This window comes from Neodiprion virginianus, chromosome 5 (assembly GCF_021901495.1).
Source record: "Neodiprion virginianus isolate iyNeoVirg1 chromosome 5, iyNeoVirg1.1, whole genome shotgun sequence".
NCBI lineage: Eukaryota > Metazoa > Arthropoda > Insecta > Hymenoptera > Diprionidae > Neodiprion > Neodiprion virginianus.
In genome coordinates, this window is record NC_060881.1 from 10998982 (window position 1) to 11024228 (window position 25247).

The window sequence follows — 25247 nt, forward strand, 5'->3', positions numbered from 1 at the left end:
TTCATAATTTTAAACTTCTAGTCTGTAAACGCGTAGAACATTTGTGGGTCTATTCCAACAACTTTTTTGTCTAACCTTAAGATACCGTATTTTGTAACGTGAAATCGTTTACTGGATTTTCCGTTTTACATCTAATTGGGTAATTTTTAATATCACGAAGAGAGAAAGCCGACTTGGATGCAAAGAAAAGTATAAATTTTTTCCTCCTTACCAATCGGATGATTCTGCTACTTTTAAATAAACCCTACGCCTGGGATGGTCCTTAAAAATTATGCAGGATACCTATAAAACTTCCACTTTAGGCCCCTTTGCTGATAAAATATCTTTCAAGTGGCATAAATTTGCCTCGAAGGATTTACGGCTCTTAAATTTTGATAAACGCGTTCTAACGCTATAGAAATTAAGTTTGAAAAAGAAGTCAGTTTCAGGTCAAAACTATTTGTTGATCCTGATAGTTCGATATCCACTACATAGGTACGATATATCACAATCAATATCTCTTTACATAATTATATTTACCTCAATTTATAAATAATGCATCAATATTTTGTTTAAACAAAGTTTTATCAAAATTTAGCTTACTAATCGTAAATCTATGGAATAGTATATTATGTGAAAATTGACATCACGTTTTCAGTTACCTCTGAGTATCTGTTGCAGAATTAGTAAATGCCCTACGAACAAGCTAAATTATCCTTTGAGTCACGTATAGTTTCTATCAATTAGATAATTTATCTATTCACTTACCATGTGTTGAATAAATTGTTGTTGCGACGATTTGATTGATTGTGAATTGTCAATAAATAAACCGCTGTCACATCAGTTGTTATTTATATAATTCATAGTATTTATCGGATTTTTGAGATGTATACGATTAATTTTTTGTTCCTTTATTATTCGAAAGTAATTCTGTAGTGATCGATTTTTGCTGACCCTTGGCGTGTGCGAAGTTACTGTCCAGTGTTCATTCTTTCGTTCAGTGACCAAAACCGGATTTCTTCGGGATGACTTGTCTCTCAATTGCTAATCCCTCAATCGCGAGTACACTGTTATGGGTGTAGTTCGACTCAAGAGGTTGTTGGGCTAAAAATCGATACTTTTTATCAATTTATCACGAAATAGTCGTACGTTGAATATTCATCAAATTATTACGTTTGCAAGCCACAACGCATGTGTAAGCTTGTTTAAAAATATAAAAACAGACGATCTTTTAATTATAAAGAACAGCTTAGATATCGATGCTTCGTTTCAAATCGCTTTAGAATGGTTCAAAGTACGGTATATTTGTTCTACGTTAGGCACTCTACGTTGGCTCATTTTATCGAGAGAACAATTTTTTATAAACTTTTTTACAGAGCTTTTTCTTTTGACATTTTGGCATGTTTGAACATTAAATTTTGCAATCTTGCAGGGATATTGATTATAATCAATAAATTGCAATATTGAATTGGCTACTAAAAAAATGAATCTGCTCTAGCGAATTCGTAGAAAACAGTCTGCTACGAAAAATAAGTCATCGTAGAGTAAAACACAATGCAGCTATGAGTTTTTTTTTTTTAACCATTTTAAAGCAGTTTCAAATAAAGCATCAAACATCTAAACTATTGTTTGTACTTGTGGTATTCTCTATTTTTGTACTTTCAAACAGAACTCCGCCGCTTACAAATTTGGAAATTTGATGAGTATTCATATAATAATACACTTGATACAGAATCGAGATTTGTGGAATGAGTTTCAACGAATTTAACGGCAGGCGGTAACATAAAAGAAAACATGGGTTGAATTTTTGCATAAACTAATAAAGAAAGATTAGTTATTTCCAAATGATACTTCTTATAAGGAGGACGGGTGATAAAGGTTTTTGGGAGGTTGGTCGTAGACGAGGGTTGCTAGGAGGTTGGGAGGTAACTGCTTAATTCTAGGCGATCCAAGGGCCCCATGGAGTTCCTTAACTGTGGTGAGAAAGGCGCCTTACAGGTCATCCAGAAGGTGTGCGTCTTAGGGATAATTGCTTGGCACCGCCGTCACGAACTTGGCTTGGTGGTTTGGTCAGACCATCGGTGGATTGTAAAATTTACAATCCTCCCTTTCCAGACCACTTGAACAGCGTTCCTCAGGCCCTTAGTTTCGACTTATTCTATCTATTTTAAGGAGGGACTTTGGTGAAATTTTGGCCAAAATAGGGTTTTCGAATTCTTGGCTGACCGAAAAAAAGTCGTATGAGAAAATCCTTCTACCAATTTTCAGATTATGGTAATATAGGCTTTGATAAGAACTTCAACCTCCTCTGATGAGAACGAATGCGCTAGAATTGTTTCGAAGGAGCTTCCTGCCACCGCACCGAAAATCCCTTACGCATACAGTTTCATTGCAAGAGACTGTAATTTTTTTTCTCAAAGCCTGTACCGCCACAATCTAAAAATTGGTGGAAGGACTGTCTTACACAACAAATTTCAACCGATAATTGAACCGAAGTCTCCTCTTGGTATCTTTTTACCGATCAAAAGGCTGGACCCTACTTTTCCACCGAGTTGAAGAGACGTGCAGTGTGTATCATACTCTGTCGTAATAAAAAAAATATCGATTTACGACAAACTATGCTCCGGATAGAAACTTCGAGCACAAATGTGTGAATGTGCTGTTCATCTTGATTGCTGATGCATGTCTTTCATACGCCTTGTTGAATGTACTGTGTACAGATTGTATCAAAATTTTCTGAGGTCGAAGGAGCTTGTAGAAGGAATTCGTGCAAATATTCATACGCGTGTTCTATTCTGGCTGTTTAAACAATACTCACACCACATATCTTCTCCTCCACGCCAACGCAGCTGAGGGATAGAATAAAGGATGACTCCAAGTAAGTTAATAAGCTCGAGCTTTAGCCCACCAAGCCCTGTTACGCGTGGAATGAGGAGAAAGGTAGATGTATGAGAATAAACAAGAATATAAGCGAAAATGCGGCGACTCCCACAGGGCAGAAGAAGTGAAGATGGGAAGAAGCAAGAAATATGAAAGTGAAGGCATAACGGAGTGAAGTAAAAGCAAGGGTAGGTAGACATACCCGTATGGGAGGTATTGCAAACGTTTATTGTCGTTCGTATATTAGGGTCCTTTTATTCCTCAACCCGCTGTAAGCTCCCGGGCTTTTATCCCTCTTCCATTTTGAGTCATGTATTTTCCCCAAACCTCTGGCGTACGCGAGAACTGGATAATCGAAGAACGTGTAGAACGAGTATTAGGAAAGTATAACCTTTTATGGAGATCTTTGTTCTTTTTCTCAATTCTCATGTTGAATATTTAATTTTCATATTTTCTTTACCGTAACGGAGCTTTAGCATGATCAAATAAAATTCACATTACTTTCAAATAAAAGAATTTGGCTAAACGAACGAAATGTAAACCTCGTGTTACAAGCAGTGAGAACAATAGGTTCTTTCCATTGGAAAAAATATATGTATTTTTATGGGGCAAAGAAACCCAAAATAATTGTTTTATATACATATACATATATATATATATATATATATATATATATATATGTGTATTTTTTTTTCATCAAGAAGATTAATTGCGAATGTTATGTGCAATTCGATTTCCCTGATTTTCTAATATACCTACAGATATATCTTAGTACGGGTGACATCGTGTTCTCGATGTTTTCAATCTGTTATTTTTGCTTCAATTTTTGCTGAATTTAAAAATTAAAGAGTGGGATCTATTTTTCTATTTTTTTTTTTTTTAATTCTCTACTTTATAACAAAAAAAAATTTACGTGGCAAGGCCCATTATGAAATTCTTTTAAGAATGGGAAATTCCCCATACGTTGGAATATGTACATATATTAATGCATTTCATGAAAAAGTAGAAAAACTGTTCGAAAATATTGTTATAACATACAGAAATAGAAACATGAGAGAGTTCATTTTACAAAATATGATGAAAAACAAAATAAACTAATCACCACAAGGATTGGCAAAAAAAAAAATAAATAAAATAAACCACGAGAACTGTTATAAACCATTTTCATAGGATGTCAATAATTGCTCTATTCTATTAACTTACACTTATAAAAAAAAAAATAAAAAGAAGGTTGAAAAATCACAATGTAATAGAGGGTAAGAAAATACAATGGGTATAAAATTTACGTATGCTATTTCTATATTTATATATATATATAATATATGTGTGTACGTATCGGATATTTCACACCAACTCAACCAACGTCGAATCTAGACTGTTTCGACTTTATTACACACGTTCATATATCTTTGTTCTCGGTGTGAGAAATTTTCAAATTTCTCACAGATTTTCATTTTTACAAACAATTCCATAGACGAATTCATAACTACTCCGTGTGCTGTTGTGAAAGCAATACCGACAACATGGCAACTTGAAACAAGACTTAAGATTCCATTAGCGATAAAGTTTTCTTTTTCGCTATACAGCCAAATTTTCTCAAACGCTTTTACATATTTCCAAAGAAAATGTTGCGCCAAAAAATTCTAACTTTTGAAGTTTAATACAAATATCAAAGTTTTATTTCCATTTTGTTCATATAATTTTTCAGTGGATCTCAACATTTCGTGACGTAAAAAAAAAAAATAAAAAAAATGTGCAAGAACACAGAAGGTGAAGGGAATTGCGGTTATACTGGAAAAGTTTTATTAAGCTTATTGCTTAGTCGTTGAACTTTTACGAATTTTTCGAAAAATTGTTGCAGCGGATGTTATGATTTGACATTCAAAAATGAACTTTGAAGAGATATCTACATGGTTCTCAAAGTAGAAAGCATAATATTAAAAAAAACTTGAAACAACTTGAAGTTTGTCAAGGTCAGACGATGATCGAGTGGAGTAAAACAGCCCACTGTATGTGTACATGCCTAATATGATCTGAGCGATACATTTAGCTATCTGGGAGTTTAATAGCAGTTACGTGTAAATTGATCAATAAATAATCAATATGTGGGATACAGTTGAAACGATAAATCATACTTGTATAAATGTGAATTATTACTGGATTTGGTGATTTATGTTTGTGTGCGTATGTAGTACCTATATAATCAATTGTATGAAACTGCTCGTGTTTAGGATGCCGTGTATATAACTGGAGAATTTAATCAGCTAGGTAAACTTGATTACTATTGAGATCGTTCTTACAGCTTGACTTGTACGTTAATCTATGTAATATTATTAATAATATCAATAATCGTGATAATAGTAATATGGGGCAGAATTCCTCAAGTGTACCAGTCCCGAAAAAAGTTATCCGAAGGGCTGAAAATTTGGCTAATTGTTGTGTTACGGGACGGTACTACTCACACCAAAAATTTATTTATCTCGTCAAATAAAGACTTAGGTGGAGGAGGTACATATTTTTAGCTTTCGTTACAAAGCCTTATCTTCAAACGCTTGTAACTTTTTTCCTGATGCAAAAAGAAAAATTCACCTAAAACGTTCTCAATAGGGTTCTTTTCCAATTTTTAGTAAATCAATTTTCAGCCCGATCGGATAACTTTTTTTTGGCCCGGTACACTCGAGGAATTCCGCCCCTAATGTATGTTGAGGTAGAACGAACGCTATCGAGCCAAACGTATCCCCAAAACTTCAATGAAGGCAGGTCTTCACCGAAGAATGATCCAGGCATGTCATTTTGAGTGTCAATAACCTGCAGTTCAATTTATTTCAAGTCCCCGAGCACTTACGGCTATCCAAAATCGCTACGAATCTCCCAAGTTACCGTTGTCAGTGAACACTCGGGGAAAACCTTATTGCAGTTGGCTCAAAGTTTTAGACGGACATTAGAGGGGTCTTCCAACTTGTTTAGCGTCATTGGAAGTCGTTCCGAGTCCCGGAAAGTCGCTGGGGGTTGTGGACGGCAATCCAGCTCGTATCAAGAAGCATTAAACTGTTTGAACGAATCAAAAATTGGTCGAAAATCAGGGGCATACAGTTCTGTTCGTTTTGAGAAAATTCAAACCTAAGAACTTCGGTTACGTGAGATAGTTGAATTTTTTAAATTGTTTCACATTTAAAATCACCGAAAGGTGAAAAACAAACTTTTAACTAATCGAATTTGCGACTACCCCATTGAAGATATTTATTTGGAATTTGTTCAAGGACTGAAACATTCTGTACGAATATCTTTAACTGATTCTTGAATTCACTTGCAAGCTTTCCAGTGGCAGTATTGTTTACAGAGACTTTGAATAAACACTGGTCAGTCGCTTTTTCTGTCCCGAAGTATAGATTGTTTAAATAAAAGATCGAAGTCCTCTCAGTTTTCATTACTATTTAAACTCGTCATCCGTAATAGACGATCTTTACGATCAAGGACTTGAGAAAATAGTACATTGCGTTGGAAGTCCGAAAAGTGGGAAATTTCCGATCCGTGTATAGTTTGCCACGCAAATAGTCTAACCCACAATTAGTGGCCATCGATTTGCAGTATTATAACGACTGATGGGATAGCTGAGTTATCTGTTACCAAAGAATTAAAGTCTGAAATACTTATAACGAGGTGAAACAGCTACTTTTATCGTATTTTCAAAAGGTTGCTACTATTTTATATGAGATTTGAAAGAATTAAATATAAAATATTCCAAAGTAAAGCTGGATTTTACATAACACCAGAAGTTTTCTGTAATAGCCAAGTACGACCTGAAATTCGTGAATACAACGTTTCATTCCATTTTTCGTGAAACATGTAGACTTCACTATAAGTTTCCTGAAACTCCCAAAATCGTTATTCATCTCCACTTTTCAAAGTCCAAATCCATTTAAAAGAAAACTATACATGGAATAACTTTTCTGAATTTCGTTTAAATGAAGTTTTCGGAACATTTCAGCGAGACTCTCAGGTCATCGCTTAAATCTTATAGAAATCTGGAAGACGGCATCCAAATTGAGTAAAAATCAATATATTTTGCAAGATACTGAACAACACAACTATCTAATATCCACTTGGAATAATCGAGAATTGTTGAAAACCCAGAATTGCCCGAATATTCGAAATTGTAACGGCAAAAAATCCTACAATCGGAGTTAAAAATTCATTGTTTAAATACATTTTTTTCTAAAACTAGTACGAAAGCATAATATCAGATTGTACTTATTGTTAGCTCAATAGAATTCGTTCGTCTCTCTCACAAAGTTGAATTGCCTCATTTCACTACATTGGATACCTAACCTTAAAGTTATCTTACATTGAATATTTCTAATGCATATAAATAGTGTTAACATCAATTTCATGCATGAGTTCCACGTCACTGCATCAAAGATACGCTAGCGTATACACACATTTTGTAAACATCATTTCGGTTTTCCATTTTTCAATCATATTTTTTTGAAATATACAATAATTGTTCGGGAATACTTGTTAAGTACACATAAACCAAAACAAATCTCGCTTACATACTCGTTATGTAGGTATCGAATTTCTGCGATTAACACTCACTGATCACCAGGGGTCAATACGACCCCGCTCACAACTTTAACGCTAAATTAGTACAAGCTGATGTGGTTGAGCGAGGCAAAATACAATTTTTTTCATGATCATCCACTTTTACTTTCCTCCAAAGTAGAACTTCCTCAGATCTCGGAATAAATCACTATTAGATCGCTAACTATCAAGGTATTCTTTCCGAAAATCTATCACACTTGAAGAGCACCTACCATAAATTTTATGAAGAAATATTTGAAAAAAATGCAAAAGTTAATGAATGAATTAAAGAAATTAAAACAAATTTTCCTATAAAGAATGTCATTTTTGAGACTTATACACCTTTCAGATTATTTTCACCACTTCATTTTATTTATGTGTAACAAAATTTGCCTCTTAATCTATGAAAGGTTTTTGACGTTATTTTAACCAGCATGTTGCAGCCAGGAGGTGTGACCACGGAGGGTTAAGTGTTTATCGAGTACCCTATCTACCATGAAAATCATGTCACGCGAAACAAAGTTCATGCGTGACAAAATCCGAGCAATTATACGCCAAACTTTTCTTGGTGCAGTTATCATTAGTTAAAAATATTGAATAAACTTTTTTGCCACCGCTTCTGTTCCCTAGACTTTGTAGCAAGGTTCATTTGAGTTTTTGAGAAAACGCGCCAATTCCACAATCAAATTACCCGGTACTGTGGGGTATGAGTGCGCATGCGCGTGTTACGGTATTTAGCAAGCGATAGATTGCAATGGCATCGGACTGTGTGCGAAGAGACGCGTGCGGTGTATGCAAACATGTTGGGAGAACACAGATAAACGAAGGTCGACGAGACGTTTGCCAGGCTGAAGACATCTTGGTTTATTTCACATCCCAACTCCACAGCTGCCAGCTGAGATAGTTTTGCAGGGAGAGTATGGAAATTCGAAACAATCAACTGTAGCTAAAAATATATTTTCATTGCCAATGTGCATTCAGTTCATATTTTTAATCCAGAACCATAATAAGAGCTGTCAATATATAGACTTTTCTGTGTCTTCTACACAGTCTTTCAAAAAATCAGTGACGCAAGACTGGTTGAATAAATACTCTCCAAATACATTCACGATCAAAAACAGATAATCAAAATTCCATGTACTAATTATGTATGTATACATTACAGACCACCCATTTACTCTAGATTGCAATTGGTACGTGTATGCGTATTAGGGTGGTCCTTATCAAGGTGGAACGAATTTTTTCCGAACCGCCCGCCAAGTCAACTTTAAATAATTCAAAAAGAGTTTCCAATTTTTTTCAGATTATTATCTGAACTCTAACCCGTGCCTGTAAGAGGGAGGACTTTCTCATTTAAAATACACGTATTTTGGACACATTCTCGGTACATATATCTTACTGCAAGAGTAATAACATACAAAAAAATCTATAACTGCGAGGTTTTAGTGGGCATGAGTGCTACTATCTGAGAAAAAATTCACACCATCCTACCAGGTAATCTAGACAAATTGCACTTCCTCTAAATGGAAAAAAGTCGGATTTCGACGGTGTGCAATTTTTCAAGATTGTATGGTATGATAATGTGAATTTTTTCCCGCATATTAGCACCAATGCCCAATGAAACCTCGCAGTTACAGATTTTTTTTGAGTATACTCTTACTATAAAATATATACTAAGAATATGTCCGAAACACTTGTATTTAAAATGGGGAAATCCACCCTCTTACAGGCACGGGTTAGGGTTGAAATAAAAAAACTAAAAAAATTAGGGAATTGTTTTTGAAGTATTTGTAGTTGATTTGGAGGGTTACCCGGAAAAAAATCGTCAACCCCCTCAATAAGAACTACCCTAATGTGTATACTTTCCCTTACACGAATCCAGAACAATTAAAAACTAGTTCTATTATTAAAGTATGGAATTTCCTTGGACGGCAATCATTCGTTACATATCACATATAACCATATTTGTGCCTTTATATTGCAGAATCTTTCAGAATGTAGCACGAATGTTTTAAATCGTGGTTAAAATTTTGGCGAGACAAACAAAACAAGAAAAAGAAAAAATAACTCGGTGCTGGCTGATACGGTTTAAATCACATGTTATAAATATCTCTCCGGCAGTGAATGCAAGTTTTTTTTTTATTTCTTTTTATTTCTACAATCTCCATAAAAGCTAAATGAAGTCATCACGCGCTTACTATAAGACTGGTCGCCGAGCTGTGAGGAGATAACGCTCTAAGAGATGTGAGATTACGCTGCTATATCTAGGGTTTACAATTGTCTTGGTAAAACTCGAGTCAGTCTATGATAGAGATGGTTTATATGGAAAAAACCTACAATGAGGTTGACGTAGGATAATCGGCTAACAGATTTATAACGCGACACAGCTGTACCATATCGAAACTGAAACGCATCATACACATATATCATAAAACACACGAAGTCCTATATAATTAGCATCCTATGGCAAGTCAGTTGGCAATCAAAGAAATGGAAATTTGTCAAAAAATCGGCACGTTAGTTGGATGTGAGATAACTATCGACACGAGAGTTTCTTACACTGGACTCCGACCTCCGTGCATCTGCACTGGAGGCAAGGTCCCGACAGTTCCGTAATGATCTTTCCAACGCGATACATTCGTCCGTAAATATTGCAGCCGGCTAATTTTAGGAGACTGCCAACCATCGTAGACACATCTTCGTCACGTACTTGGGCGCTGTTCGATGTATTGAATATCATTAGTGTGGTAGGTTTGGCAATAGAAGATTTGGTAGTCTGGGCCGGTGACGGTGAAGGCGTCGTTGATAGCGCAGTCAGCGTTGAAGAAGCCTTGGTAACTGTCTGACTCGTGGAGGTTTCTCCAGTAGAAAACACCGCTTGCTGAATAGAAACCTGCGCTGCAGGCTTTTCCGTTTTAGAGTCAGAAAATAAGAGGTCAAAAACGCTTTCAAAGGAATACATCGAGTCCTCTTCGTCGTTTGAATCTCCTTGAGACAACTTGGTCACAGTATCCTTGGCTTTATCAGACTTGAGTGGAATGGATTCCGTGATTTCTGGGTTTGATTCGAATCCTAGATCTTGCATAGAGCCGTTGCTATTCAAACTGACATCCTTGTCACCGTACTTGGAATAGTTGAAACCTGAAGAGTTCTGAGTCACGAATTTATCGTTATGTTCTTCGTTATCCTGGGTATCATTGCCCACTTCCTGAAGAGGCTGATTCAAATGCTGAACAAAAGAATTATGGCCCACTTCATTGGCTACTGAGGTTGGTGAGTTCGAAACAATGACCTCGTCATCTTTGTGTGGGTTCATCTGGTCACCATGATTGTAAATCGGAGGTTCCATCAGCGAGGGATCTTGGTTGATGTCACCGTTCCGGATGGTAGAGCTTATCTTTATGCCGTTTGACATCGGTGTTGTCGGTCTCGGGGTGGAGATCCGATGCTCGGTAAGGTACGGTATCATGTCTTCGATCAAGGAAGGCAAGTCAGGAGCAGGTTCTGTTTTAATGACATCTCGAAAGGGGTCTGGTGTTGCGATTCCATCCACTGACTGCATCGGTTCGCGTTGTGACGGCATTGTCGCATCTGCACGGTCCAGCACCAGCGTTGGAGACTCGGGTGTATCGACTGGTAACAAATCAGACGGATTAACACCAGATTGAATAAAGAGAATGGAAATAGACAACTGAATTAATGCTGCCACTGCAAAAGTAACTCAATCATTGACTGTCGCACTTTATTGGGATTCCAATTTACACATAACATTGCCGTATAGATATAGCACTAATATAGTTCAAGCAACAAATTTTAAGGTCCCATTCGTATCAAAAGGTCATTGTAATTAAATGCATCCGTAATTGGTGACCTGCTACGAACTTATAAACTTGTGAATATTTGTAATGACAAGTTTAGATTTTATTTCAGGGCTTTCAAAGACAATAATAAGTATACAAAATTTTAGGGTCATCGTAAAATTTAGTCATTGTATTAGAGAAGTGATGTCTTTTTAAGGGATGCCCTGGTCGAAAATTACCGACCTCGGTACTTTTTCCAATAGTTTCTAGACACATATGTTTTGAGTTGTATTTGTTCGGGATTGCATGTAGAATGACGATCTTGTGCCCTTTTTGAATAAAAAGTGCTTCGGCTTACATTTTAATTGATATAATTGACGCGTATACATTTTCTGACTCACCCGACCTAAAATGTCTTCAATTTTGACTGATTTCATAATTTCATCGGAATCTATTCCTCTACTGTTTCGGAAATATTCGAAAAATCGATTATGACGATTTTGAATCACCGAATTTACCATAATGGAATGTAGCCCAAAGTGTAGTTTTTTTCTATGACCTCATTGTTATCCGATCAATGTGAAATATTTAATATAAATAAGTACGCTGAATTTTTTCGACTAAACATGCAGTAAATACCAAGATGGTGTATGATGGCGTTCATCGATTACACTAATAATACAATTTTCTCTATTTTGTATTCACGTTAAAGATAGCGCAGGTCAGCAACGAAATTCTTCTTCTTCTTTTTCTTCTTCAACAAAAAAAAAAAAAAAAAAAACATAGGTACGAAGGTTTTAATGTACCGAATTTATATCTGCTTTCTATTTTTTGCTGTCACGTATACATTGCACGATATTTTTTTTTATTGTTCAAAATTTAGAATTTGTCGTGTTTTGTTGTTCCTTAAATAGTATCTCTACACACAGAACCAGTTCAAACTGATGGAAAGAGAAAGAAAGATATCGCCTGATGTGGGTTTCAGAACAATGCGTCTGCACCGTTCTCGTTGTGACTTCGTGCACGCGATATATCGAAAACTTGTCTAGCGGTTGTTTTTGTTTCATGCTGGTTATTTTGGTAAGTTTTACACAGGATCTATATCTGTGGTGAAACTTTATGTTTATTCTCAACTATATAGCAAATCCAAGTATTTTATTTAATATAATTCCCATCTCACTTCCTAACCTCGAAGTATTTTAAATTCCTATGTTAAATATTAACGTGTAGTCACTTTTTTAACACTTGGATTTAGAGCGTACAGAGCAGAAAAAATACATATATTAGAAACATCGAAATTGTTTTGTGGTGAATTTTATATTATTTTAGGTACAAAATGCGAAGAACTTACAGAATGCCAATCCCAAAAACTACAAAATATCTAAAATTATACTGGTGGATCGATTTTCTGACGATTTTAACGATTAAAATTTTTAACTTTATAACTTTTTTGATGAATATTGTTGCTATCATTAGTGTTTGATTATAATTTGTAAGCGCAAATAGAGTTTGTGGAAGAAAAAAAATATTGCATGAAAAGTATACGTGGTACATGTTTTTTATTACTATATTTCGATACAAGAGCATCAAATCTATTATAATTACTCATAATAATGAAAAGGAGAAAAAAAAAGATTTTATTGTTTGCAGACCAGTGTACTTAAAAGAAGACTACGAGACAGAATTCTTTCAACTATTTTCTTTCGAACTGTAGTCGCACGAAAAATAACCGATGATAATTGTATTTTCCACAGAACCAAGCCTCAAACAACGTCGTAGAATCGAAGTTTCATAAAAGTCTCCATTCAAGGGGATCAAGGGACATAACAACCAGATAGATATAGCAAGTGAAAATTCCTGAGACAAATTCCCGGTCAAAGGAATGTAAGGATATACCGCAGTAACGACAGACAAGAGTGAAAAAAACACGGTTTCAATTTTTTTCCACCCAATTTTCCACCCAATATTCTCTTAGAAGAACGGCCCAGTAAAAGGGATTTTTGCAACAACATTTCATTCAAGATGCGTTTAACTCCAATTTGCTTGAATAATTCCCGGTGAAAGAGAACAGCACATAGCGATTAGAGAATTTGGATCGACTCACTGCAAATGATTTCGCCACAGCATCCAAGGTCACTATTGACTCGCCTGCATCCAATTTTCAATGGTGGACATTTTTCGTCAGAGCACACGACCTCACCGTAGTAGCATATGCATATCACGCACAAACCGCTGTCAGGAATGAATTCTCCGTGGCGATACTGTCTCGTATCAAAGTGGCAGCTGGACATTGACGGGCCTTCAGACAGATTGGAAGGGTGAGGAATTAGTTACGTACATAAAGGTAGAAATTGCACGGAGAGAATATAACAGAGGATCGCTTGTGAGCGATCGAAGAGGAGTAGGTAGACTGATCAAGTATCGGGCGTTTTCTTACCGTCCTCCTTTCTATTCGGATTTGTGATGTCTGCGGGAACTACGGTTACACCGGTGCCAATTTCCAAGCTCAGATCGGTCGAGTGATAGGATGCTTCGAAATAGGGTGGATCTTTGGGGACGAATCCGCCTGTGAAATGCTTAACGTTAGACCTGGCATTGGATTACCCCATCAAGTTGGAGCTATCGTTTCGGCTTGATCCCGTAACCCTATCTCCCTCTACCCAATTTATACCTACGTATAAACGTTTAATATAGGTATACGCTGATACTGGGGATGCCGTCTTATTGTCAGTATCGCGACGCCGAGTCGTCAGGTGAATCAAATAGCATTCGATAATTTATTTAATAAGGAAAGTACCCAAGGTGTGCTTTAGCGATTTTCTTTATTCTGTGACGTTGTAGTGCATGAAAAAACATTAGAGAAACATTATTTTTACGTTCTGATTCGGCTGCTTGAAAGGTAGGAACCACCTTTAACCCTTGGAAGCATACATTTTTCCTTACGATTTCATTGAAACTGGGTATATAAGGGTTCTTGAGGTCACTGATTTAAAAAATATGGTCAGATCTGACAAATTTGCAAAATTCAAAATGGTGGATCTAATATGTCGGACTGAAAATGTAAAAGTGATGGGAATGGCTCGAAAATGCACACTTGGGGGTTTTTAGGTCACCAAATACGATCGGTTCGGCCATTTTGAGTTTCACAATTCTGATGTTAGACTAGTTCTCAAAAACCCCGAAAACCTCGGAGTAACAAATTTCAATCCAACATGATCCAACTGTTTATATTTTCAGTCCGCTATATCGGATTCGCTGTTTTAAATTTTGAAATTTCAACACCGGATTCGTTTTGAGGAACCTCAAAAATCCATGATTACCAAGATTAATTTTTCTAGTCTCCACAACCTTTCCACAATTACATTTATTCTGTAAAAATAGGCATTTTCGATACTTGGTTTGTTTATAGCGCTCACTTTATTCGCGGAATCATCATAAGCCCTCTTGAAACATCAACGCTGATCTTGGAAGACCAGTTAGGAAAAAAAAAAAGATGACAGCGAGATCTCAAAAATTGAATGTAAATTTTGAATACCCAATTCAAAAAAGGTGTTTTACATATAAGACGCAGTGTGGCAACGGGTTACGGTTTGCTTCCGAAAATAGTTTTTTTTTATGATTTCTCGATAATGACGTCAAATTTTTCGATAAAGGCAATTTGATAATATTCACTATCAACAGACGATAATACGCGTCGTATTCTTACTATTAATGGTACTGCATTGCCTATTTTTCAGGGAATATACTTTGAAGCTGGTTTTCATCCTTTCAACGGCCAAATTAGCACTTTAAAAATAAATAAGTGGCGATTAGTTTTTATGTATTATAACATCACAGAATGACGAATATCAGTGAGGTTCATCTCGGCTACTTTGCTTTTGACTAATTCACGACGCTTATGACTAATTTTAAAAATAACCTTATGCTTTGGTAGGATTCAATTTTCTTACGTTCTTGGAATTCTATAGGGATTCTGAACTATTTTCAGCACTTTATGGAGAAATTCTTGTACGCCAACAATATGTATGCCGCTTTGAACTTGAAAACGAATGCTTTGTTTCTCTTTAATTGACCCGAATATACCTATTAAGCTGATTTGCTGGTAATAAAAGTCCAGTCAACTATACGGCCATAAAATATTCCTCAATAATTCCTTTCAGACCTCTCAATACTTTCGTAAAAAAACGAAAAAAATCTCAACGAACCGTACTACAATTTCTATGTAAAAAACATCCTTACTTTCGTTCTTCCACATGAGCTCCTTACCTTTTCTGCGGACTTTTGTCATTACGTGTTGTTTTATTACGGATAAAAGAACTGACACATTGTGTCAATTACTACTTGAAATTAACAAAAAAAAAAAAAGTAATGAACGTAATCGAAATAATACTGTTTTAATTTAAATCAGTCCGTCAAAGTTTCTAAAGGGAAATTCAGCCGGGTGAGCATAATTTTTTTTAGCTAATTCCCAAAAGACATTATGGTTTCTTATTAAAAGTTTGATTTTCTTTCAGGTACTGCGTCATCGAAAAAACAATTTGCGAGGAGTACCATTGTTGTGACTTCTACTACTATCTTTAATTGAATGTGTGAGCGTGTAGGTGTGTAGTAAAATTTACCGATGAAAAACAGTAATCGCTTTTTTGTAAATGTTACTTTGTTTCGTAATAACAACTGCTACTCAACGTATAGTTGCAATTACTACGCTGGTGCAGTGAATTTTACCATTCGCTACTAATAGAAGAAGTAACGCGTAAGCTAGTAGAACATATACGGTGTTGATTAGACTGGGCCAAAAAAATTGACTATTTTTTTTTTGAAAAATATATTGAGAATATCATTCAGTATGGCAAAAAAAAAAAATTTCATGAAATTTTAAGCCCTTAATATTAACTTTAAGAGGTCTATCATCGCTATTTTTCATTTTTAGTAATAATTTGATGTTTTACGTCAGAACTGTCGAAATATTGAAGTAAAAAAATTTATGTTCACTTATCCCTTTATAAAATTAAATTCCCTACAAAAAAGGTCTGATTATAGATTTTTGTCAGACAAGCCGTTTCCGAGTAATTAAGCTTAATAAATTCATATAATTTCTCGGTTTGACTTTTTTAATTTGGAATTTCGTGACTAACGAATCAATGAATGTATAAAAAAGATCATGACAGATTCTTAAAGGAAATTTAATGTTCTACAAAAAAGATCTCTTAATATTTTTGCCTCAATTTAATTTTTCAAAAGTTATTCTCAATTAAAATTAAATTTTTTGAACAGAGCCATGCGCTTGAGTCATGTGAACAAGACCAAGGAAAGTATTCGCATGGTTAGAAGATTACTGTCATCTAACAATTATCCAAACAAGGTCATCAGCAAGTGTGAGAAAATTGTGTCCGAGAGGATTAGAAACAACATCAGGAGCAACAATGTCAACAGGAATTGGTCGTTTAGCAGATTTCCTTACATAAAAGGCTTGTCACCAAGACTGGGATCTTTATTTAGGTACACCAACTGCAAATTGGTATTCTATAATGTATTCAAGGTTAAGGATCTATTTTCCCGGCTAAAAGACAAAGTGGAGAAAGAAGATAGATCTGGCCTGGTATACAGGATTCCGTGCTCGTGTGGGAAATGGTACGTTGGACAGACCAGGCAAAAATTAAAAGCCAGAGTGAGACAACATAAACTTGACTGCAGACCTGAGAAGTCCATAAAAAACAACAAAACAGCATTAGCGGAACATCACTTTGTTGAGGATGGTCATAACTTTCAGTTCGAGGATGTTGAGATTTTAGATCTGGAGAAAAATTACATGAAGAGAAATCTAAGTGAAATGATTTTTATTAAGGCGATGAATTGTGTCAATTTTAGATCCGACACGCAAAACCTTAGTACAATTTACAGTAACCTGATAAATGATGTTAAGGATTTAATAGTGAAGTCATAGTAATTATTTTTATTTTACTTAGAGTTTGAACTTTCGCGCGCAATATGAATAGTACTAGTCATGGACAACAGAGTCATGTTGACAATATAGATAATACGAGCTCCACACGTACTATAACACTGTGTGAGAGTAGTACAGTCTGTGATTTAAGAGTCACTACGTTTGACATGTGTATTTGTCCATCATTGTTTATATTTGTCCATTTTATTTTATTTAAATTGATTTATTGGCAGAATGAATTTATAATTCTCTTAAAAAAAATGTATATATCTGTCTAGTCTTATTTAAACACATTTTTGACTTGGTGTTATGGACCAAAGGAGTTTAACGAGGATTTAACCTCAAAAGTAAATATTTTGTAATTTTGTTTAGTTTATTATTTCTGAATTTGTAACTTACATGTATCATGTCTATTGTTTTATGCAACTTAATTTTAAAGTTTATGTACATTTGTTACAGCTTGCCTGATGAAGTTGGAAAATAAATGAAACCAACGAAACGTTGCAAATTTTGATAAGTTGAATCTTATCAATTCTGTCCAAGTTCCCAAGAAAATTTAGTATTTATTACATTTAACATGGATGATAACCAAGATTTGGATAAAAGTTAACTTTCGTTAGAAACGAAGTTTCAGTCGTGCCCAGCCCGTCACCTCAAGCTTCAATAAAAACATTATTCATTATCATTTACTACCATGTATTATTATTACCAGTAATTAAAATTTGTCACCTTCTTACTAATAAATATTAATTTTGGTCACGCGCCGACTCAATTCCTTGTTCAATAGCCACTACAAACCACAATTTGGATTCAGCTATGATTAATCAGTACAGTACAAAGTCATACAAATCTCAACTTTTCGTCAATTTTGCTTAGGAATACCAACAACCTCCTTTGCCTAAGGAAATGAGGTCACTAAAATATTACATTATGATACATAAACCCTCGAAAGAAATATTTTTTGAGGTAAACTCCCTCGGGCAAGTAAGCAGCTTCGAGAAATCGAGCTCTTTACTTGAAAATAAAACTTTAAAACAAACGTTATTGAGAAAATTCCCCAATGAACGTATTTTTTTTACCCTTCTTCATACCGTTCGCATGATTTTTTACAGAATCTTTTGATACCTATAAATGTTCCGCAATGCAGTAAGAAAACCAAATATTTCGTAAACAAAAAAAAATAGTGTACCTTCTGTTTCAATAGGTGGACTGAACCTGTTTTCTCTGGTCACAATGTCGTAAAAATTGGAGCTTTCGGTGGTGCGTTGAGGTTCACGTATCGCAACAGCCGATCCTGACGGATACGCGGTGACACCGGAGGTCGTGTCCTTTTCGTTTTTCACCAGAGCATCAGCGGCCACGAAGGGAATTATCCTGAATAAAAGAATGACTTGTCGTTAAATGTTCGCGACGGTTCGCGAGAGAGTCAAAAATTTAATTAAACAAAACGTTGGGGACCATCCAGACAATTGACGTTCTCCATTGATTCACCTGACGTTCGGAAGGGACGGAGGCAGCGTTGGTTCGTTGTAATAATCGTAGTCATCTACCTTCTCCCTCTGAGTTATATTCAAAATGGCTTGAACGTCAGGAGCTATTGATCGGACCGGAGTGATGGTCACCCCCTCAGCTTGGCCGACGGAAACATTGCTTTTCAGCGTGACGTTCATCATGAAAATATCGTCGGGCATCAGGATCGTCGTGGGAGAAGTTGTGACCGATTCTTCCTGCGTCGAGGTAATCACCTTCTCCTTCATCGTTTCGGCTTCCCTGTGGCGCTCCCGTGTTCCAAGGATCGGCTCCTCCGTCGGTCCCGACGAATTGGATGCCATTGCAGTACTTCGAATCATCGCTTCCGTCGAGTCCAGCTCTTCGTCAACCCCCTGCTCCGAGGGATCACCCTCTGCTCCCGCAGATGTGCTCATCTCCTCGGTGGTGCTCCAACTTTCGGCTGAAGTGGTTTCTTCCGGCGTTGATACGGTGCTGACTGGAGCCTTGAGCTCGTGCGTCGATGTCTCCGGCACGGTGGTTGACTCTTTTGATAAGGTTGAGACCTCGGAGCTGGTGATCGCCTACATAAAGATGGGGATAATTGGTCCGCGTTATTTTGCATAAGTTAACGCTCGGACCCTGTCTCGACATAGAAAAAGTTACGCGCTGGTTCTAAACAACCCAGTATTCAGTCTAAGCAAAAGTGTGAATAAGAAAAATTGTAAAACAAAAGTCAAAAATTTTTAACTGTAGTCAATTAGCTCACATTACTATAATTATCATCTATTCGGATTCAGGTAAGTTTGTTTAATTGTTTAATTCTGTTCGAGTTGCGTTACTGTGTTGTAGTTTTTTCTGTCTTTTCATAAATCGAATGTCAACCACTTGTTGCTTCTGTTATTTCCTGAAGTCAAACTCCATTCTTAGCTACTCATTCTCATATATTACAAAATTATGCTGTATCAAAAAATATAGTGGTTCGTTATTAAAAATTCATTTCAGGTTTGGTATGAAAAAATCTGTTGAGACACGAAATGAGTCACGATGTATCAAAATCAGATGAATATTACGATTTTGGTAATTGAAAGCACGTATTACCTTTTTGAAACTATCGACCTTGAACTTTCCCCAAATGAATTTTACCACTTTTGCCATTTTCTATACTTATTCTCATATATCAAGGAAGAATTTTTATTAACGCAATTCGACCTAACGAACTTTCCAATTTTCCTTCACGAACCTTGATTCTGTGAATACTACTTTAGATTGATTTTTCTGTTCGGTTGTTCGTCCGACACATCATTAGTCGAAAGTGGTCACACTTGCCTCACCGGAAAAAGGACTCGAAAAAGTGTTCGACATCTGCAACGTCGTGGGTATTACCGGCTCCCCAGTCGTGTCAGGAAATATCTCGTTCCCCATGCTGTCCGTCTCGAAGGTTGACGTCGTGGAGGCTTCGCCGTTCGTGTAGGCAGACGACGTAGAATCCTCGGCCTCCACGTCCTTGGGATCAGTTGTGTAAGAGTCCCCCTCGATTATCCTGTGACCTCGGCCCTCCACAATTGCGTTTGACAGTATGGGACTCATCTGATTATCGACAGGCTGAAATACTCCCGTTTATAATCTCTCTCGCGTACCTATTTCAACTTGTTTCTGCCTGTCTCATCTTTTTCACGATCTCTCGGATCTTCCTGCAATTCACCACGTGGTACTCTCCGTCAAATTTAACAGACATTCGTCGTTATAATTATGCACGCGACATAAAATATCGAGGAGTTATCTGTACACAAGATTTTCTTTCGCGGTAATTCATTCGACTGTTAGTTCGAGTTTTATTTTCTGTACATAAGGTAAGTACCAGTCATTAATCCCGTTGTAATTATTGAACTTTTTTGGTTGTATCTGTGTGATCCTTAGTTCTAGAATTACCAAAGAATAAATTTGTAGCGTCAAATCTTCAAGCAATTAGTTTTAATCATCGAGAAATTCACAATTTATGCCGACAATTTATAATTGTGTAAAATAAAAAGGTCAATAATTGGGTCTAATCTTGTCAATAACTGCTACACTTATCTTATGTAGGTTTTTCTGCGAAATCATGCTATCTCAAAGTGTCACGATTGTGCTTGAGATTCTAGAAATACATCAGAACTATCAATATTAATATAAATGTAGTATTCGGATACTTTGAGGAAGAAGTTCGTGGGGGAAGGTCATTGATCGTAACTTGACTTCCTCATCGATTGCCGTACAACAAACATCTTAAGCGCTTAGGATAGTCATTCTACCCTGATGATGGTTGGCTAGGCCTATCCGAAATTTCGAAAAATTTGCAATAAAGAATTTATAATGACCTTTCCTGACGAATATTAATTATTCCATTAAACCATAAGTTAATTACTCACATTTAACGCCAAATGATGCAAGGCTGTGTGGAAATTAATGTATCTAATAGCGCGTCGAAATGGGCATAGCGCCGGTGATCACAATTCCCGACAAACTAGGGATTTGAACAGATCATGCTAATTATAAGGTGCATCTTCACGCCAAATTTCAGAAGTATTATCACGGTTCTAGTATAAAAGATTTGGCTAAATGACACGTAGACGCATTTAACAAATGAATATCGGTCTATCAACAACGATGCAGTGATAAACCGACACGGGGAATATGCTTAGAAACTCCCTGGGTGTCAGTAGGTGAAGCAAACTCGATCATGTAGGTTAACTAGAATAAGGACAATGCAGCAGGAACGTATTGGAAAATCGCCAATACAAAGGAACTTGAGCCATTAGACATAACAACAACAGTACAAAGAACTGTAAAAATTTGCAATCAAAAAATAGCTTACTAATAGAGAAGGGAAAGCCATTGTGTGAATATAAAGAAGCGCACGGAACTTTAAAAATTCTTATTCCCACGCGTTAACTCGCTCCGGCGAAACAAACCAGGAAAAAGTCTATTAAAGTTTCACCAGCTGAGTCGCTCGTATGTCTGACCAAATACTTATTCTTTGAATACTCGCGCTTTTCGTATTTTCTCTCAAATATCATTGTCAGATATATATCTTTATCTTAGTGGAACCTCAATTTTCATAATCAAGTCAATCAATAAATTTTCTATACCATCACATAATTAGTATTTTCTTGGTACTAATAGATTAGGTGATTTTTGCAGAAATAAGGTTATCACTTTCCTTTTCTTATTCTTTTCTGTCTATTACTTTATTATTCTTCTATCTTTATTTCTTATCACTCGACTTATGTTAATTGTTCTTAATGTTGCCGACGTATGATAAAACTGTTCGTTATTTTTGTTTCATTAAAACACGGGATTGTTTAATCAACCAATTACGCCTAGAAACGCGGATATCATTTCGCTGATGAGCATTTTCAAGTGCATATTGCTCATCATTAATTACAAAATCTAACATTATATTTTTCTCCTTTTTTTTTTGATCTTCATATAGTCCCTAATTACTAGGTTGCAATCTTTACGGCGCATCATAGGAACTCACATGGCAATAGTTTTCCCTTTGCACGATCATTCCGATGTACGGTGATGTTCAACAATGCTGCAATGTTGGGCTTCCGGCTACCTTGTTTGCAGCCTGAACAAAATATGAGTTCGATTCTATACGAATTATACGACAATGACTTCCAATCTCTCACGTCGGCTGCATCGCCAGTCATTGTCACATAATTCGTATAGAATCGAACTCGCGTTTTATTCGGGAGGAAAACAAGTTAGACGAAAGGGTAAGGCATTAATGAATATTACTGTGCGGGGAAATTTTTTTTTTTTTATTCAATAATTGATAACGCACTTTTTTCACACCTTTGATTTTTCCAAATCAGAATTAAATATTCTGAAACTGAATATCCGAATTTTAAGACCGTGTCGAAGTGGTGATTCTGAATGAACCGGAGATATGGGAATTGATGTAACTACATATATCGGCGCAAGGAAATCATTGTTCGAACGATTTGAGAAGGCGATGTCTGTCCTGGGAACCCAAAATTTTCATGGTGTTATGCCAGCTGAATACGCCAAAGTTATCACCGCGAAACGCTCCACCTCAATGGAGTTGATAGAACACAATATGTATGTGCAAAAAAATTTTTCGGAGTGATTGTAAGTTGTAGAGTTGAATACAGTTTTTTGCCAGTTTTCATTTATAGAATGCGTATTCTCCAAATAGAGAATTATATTATCATTTCCAACCAACTGCAAAGTACAAGTTGCGAACAAAGAAATAACTATCTCTTTAGGATTTATTGACTTTTGTCATTATAAATGTGTTTCTACGGTACGATGTAAAGATTAGGGGCCGTCCATTAATCACGTGAGGCTTGAAAGGGAGGGGGGGGGGGAGGTTGCCGAAAATCACGAAATGTCACAGGGGGGGGGGGTGTGATAAGATATCACGTGTATTTATTTTTTCATTATTAACCTTTCTATCTAGACATTCTTATCATGGTCCTTAATATCAGAATAAGATAAGATTATATTTTATATCTGTACTTAGGATAATATTCTAAGATATTCTGAAAAATTAAAAATTTTTTTTAGATACTAAAAATACACGTGATGTTGGGTGGGGGGTGGGGGGGTAGTCTTAAACCTCGCCACGTATCACCAAGGGGAAGGGAGGGTTGAAAAATGCTTAAAAAAAGATCACGTGATTAATGGACGGCCCCTTACAAGCTTGAACCCAGAGACTGTAAAAATTGAAAAAACATTTCCATTCGAGGATGGCGAAAAATTTGAAAATAATCGTACCTTTTTACTTTGAATGATACTGCAACATAAGAAATCAAGACTGACAAGCTAGAAGTAATATGATTCCTTGACTGATTTGTCAATCTCACAGTCAAAGTAGCTGAGAGCTCCGAATTGCTATAACAAAAATTATCTATGAAAAGGGTTAAATAGTTACTTCTATGCGTATAATTCATGATAATGTTTTAATCTTAAGTACAGTATCCTGCCTAATTGTAAGAGAATGCAAAGGCGGGTAGGGAAATAGGATTCCAAAATATTCGATGCAGGAGCGTTTTCCCACGATTTCCTGGAAAGCTCGGGAATCGCACGTGTGTGAATCTGGTGATGGTCTTCACCACTCCTCGTTACAAGAGAATCACAGTTACGTATATGCGTATCCGATGTCTAAACACGTGTGATTCGGCGCAATCGCTCGCTCTCTTATACTTATGCGTAATAATTCAATTGTGTTTCTGGATTTTCAATTCCATTACCAGTTGCCAACCCTTCGCTTGCAATCATGCAGTGGCAGCAATGTTCGGTAGCATACTTATAGTTAGGCGTGTAAAGCACAGAGAGTGTACATTGCTTAGGTATATGTTGCATGGAAGGTTATATCAGGTTCAATCATACTTTGATTGTAAATTAACAGACATGTACTTGGCAATAGTATGTGATTTGAAGCTTTTTTGATAAAGGATGACGATATTTACTTGTGTATAGTGTTCGCGTGAAATAAGTTTTCTGCATAACGTGATTGAATGCACACACTTTTCATCAAAGAAGGTATTTTTTTGGGTAATAAACACATTTAATGTATTTATTTGGCGAAAGGTTTTTACACCAGAAGTGCTTTTTCTGGGAATATTACTACTTTTTGTAGACACTGATAACTTCGAAATGCGGAGAATTGTTGGCTTGAAGGCGTTAAAGATTGTCAAACCAAGTTCACCCGATTGCATGAGCATAAATTTAGGCTTCGCAAAACTACTAGCTCTGCGTCAACCTCATCTAGTGTTCCGCAGTTTATGAAACCAATTCGAACTAGTCCAATAATTATGACTATTTTGTAGATTATTATTTCGTTATGATCTTATGACTATGAAACACCCGAACATCTTTTTCATTCTCCATGTCATAAAAATTGAATCAGTGTCCAAAACTTTTTTTAGCACTGTGACTAGACAGTTATGTTGTTGATGTTGTTGTTGGACTCATTAGTAGAATCATTTTTCTGACGATTGCCCGTCAGGCAACACTTCTTTCGTATAAAATATTCATCATAAGTTTTTCACCCGTACGTTTTAGAGCACGTTCAAATGCTTTCTTATTCATTATCCCGATTATTTTAACAGCTTAGACTTCATAACCCTAAAAGTGAAGGCATCATTGTTCGAGAACGCGAAGCAATACTCGGTGCATTTTTACGCCGCAATATTATTGAAGATGAAAAAATCGATGTAAATGATGTTTACTGATTTATTTCTTACATTTACAAACATTTCAGCATTGGTTCAGATATTCTTTCCGTGCATTCCGTTCATTCACGCAGTTGACGGATTGTTTAGAAATTGCGTTGGTCAATGAAAGCCCAGTTTTCTGTGTATTCCAACCCTTGTCTTTCGCCTTTTGCCAGTATCAGTTGACTTCTGTTGGTGCCAGATATACGCTTTTTCGATGAACCCTCATGAGCGAGGCAATAGCATGCTTGCATCCGCCTGTCAAACAAGATACTAAACATGCTAATGCAACATATTTTATGCCAAAGTGCTTAGTACATACCAGTTGTCACCGCACACTTGCGACAA

The 25247-nt window shown here is 36.2% G+C and overlaps 1 protein-coding gene across 2 annotated transcripts in view; it reads right to left on the reverse strand.

Annotated features, from left to right (window-relative positions):
* Positions 1 to 8381: 8381 nt before the first annotated feature.
* LOC124305078 (uncharacterized) overlaps positions 8382 to 25247 on the reverse strand; it is an 80748-nt gene continuing 63882 nt past the window's right edge. For both annotated transcript variants that reach the window (XM_046764092.1, XM_046764091.1), the window contains 6 exons: positions 20002 to 20277; positions 18676 to 19256; positions 18374 to 18558; positions 13678 to 13806; positions 13345 to 13539; positions 8382 to 11073 (listed from right to left, as the gene is read on the reverse strand). In XM_046764092.1, coding sequence (XP_046620048.1) covers positions 9977 to 11073; positions 13345 to 13539; positions 13678 to 13806; positions 18374 to 18558; positions 18676 to 19256; positions 20002 to 20277 — 2463 coding nt within the window. In that variant the 3' untranslated portion in view covers positions 8382 to 9976. The remainder of the gene's footprint in view (positions 11074 to 13344; positions 13540 to 13677; positions 13807 to 18373; positions 18559 to 18675; positions 19257 to 20001; positions 20278 to 25247) is intronic.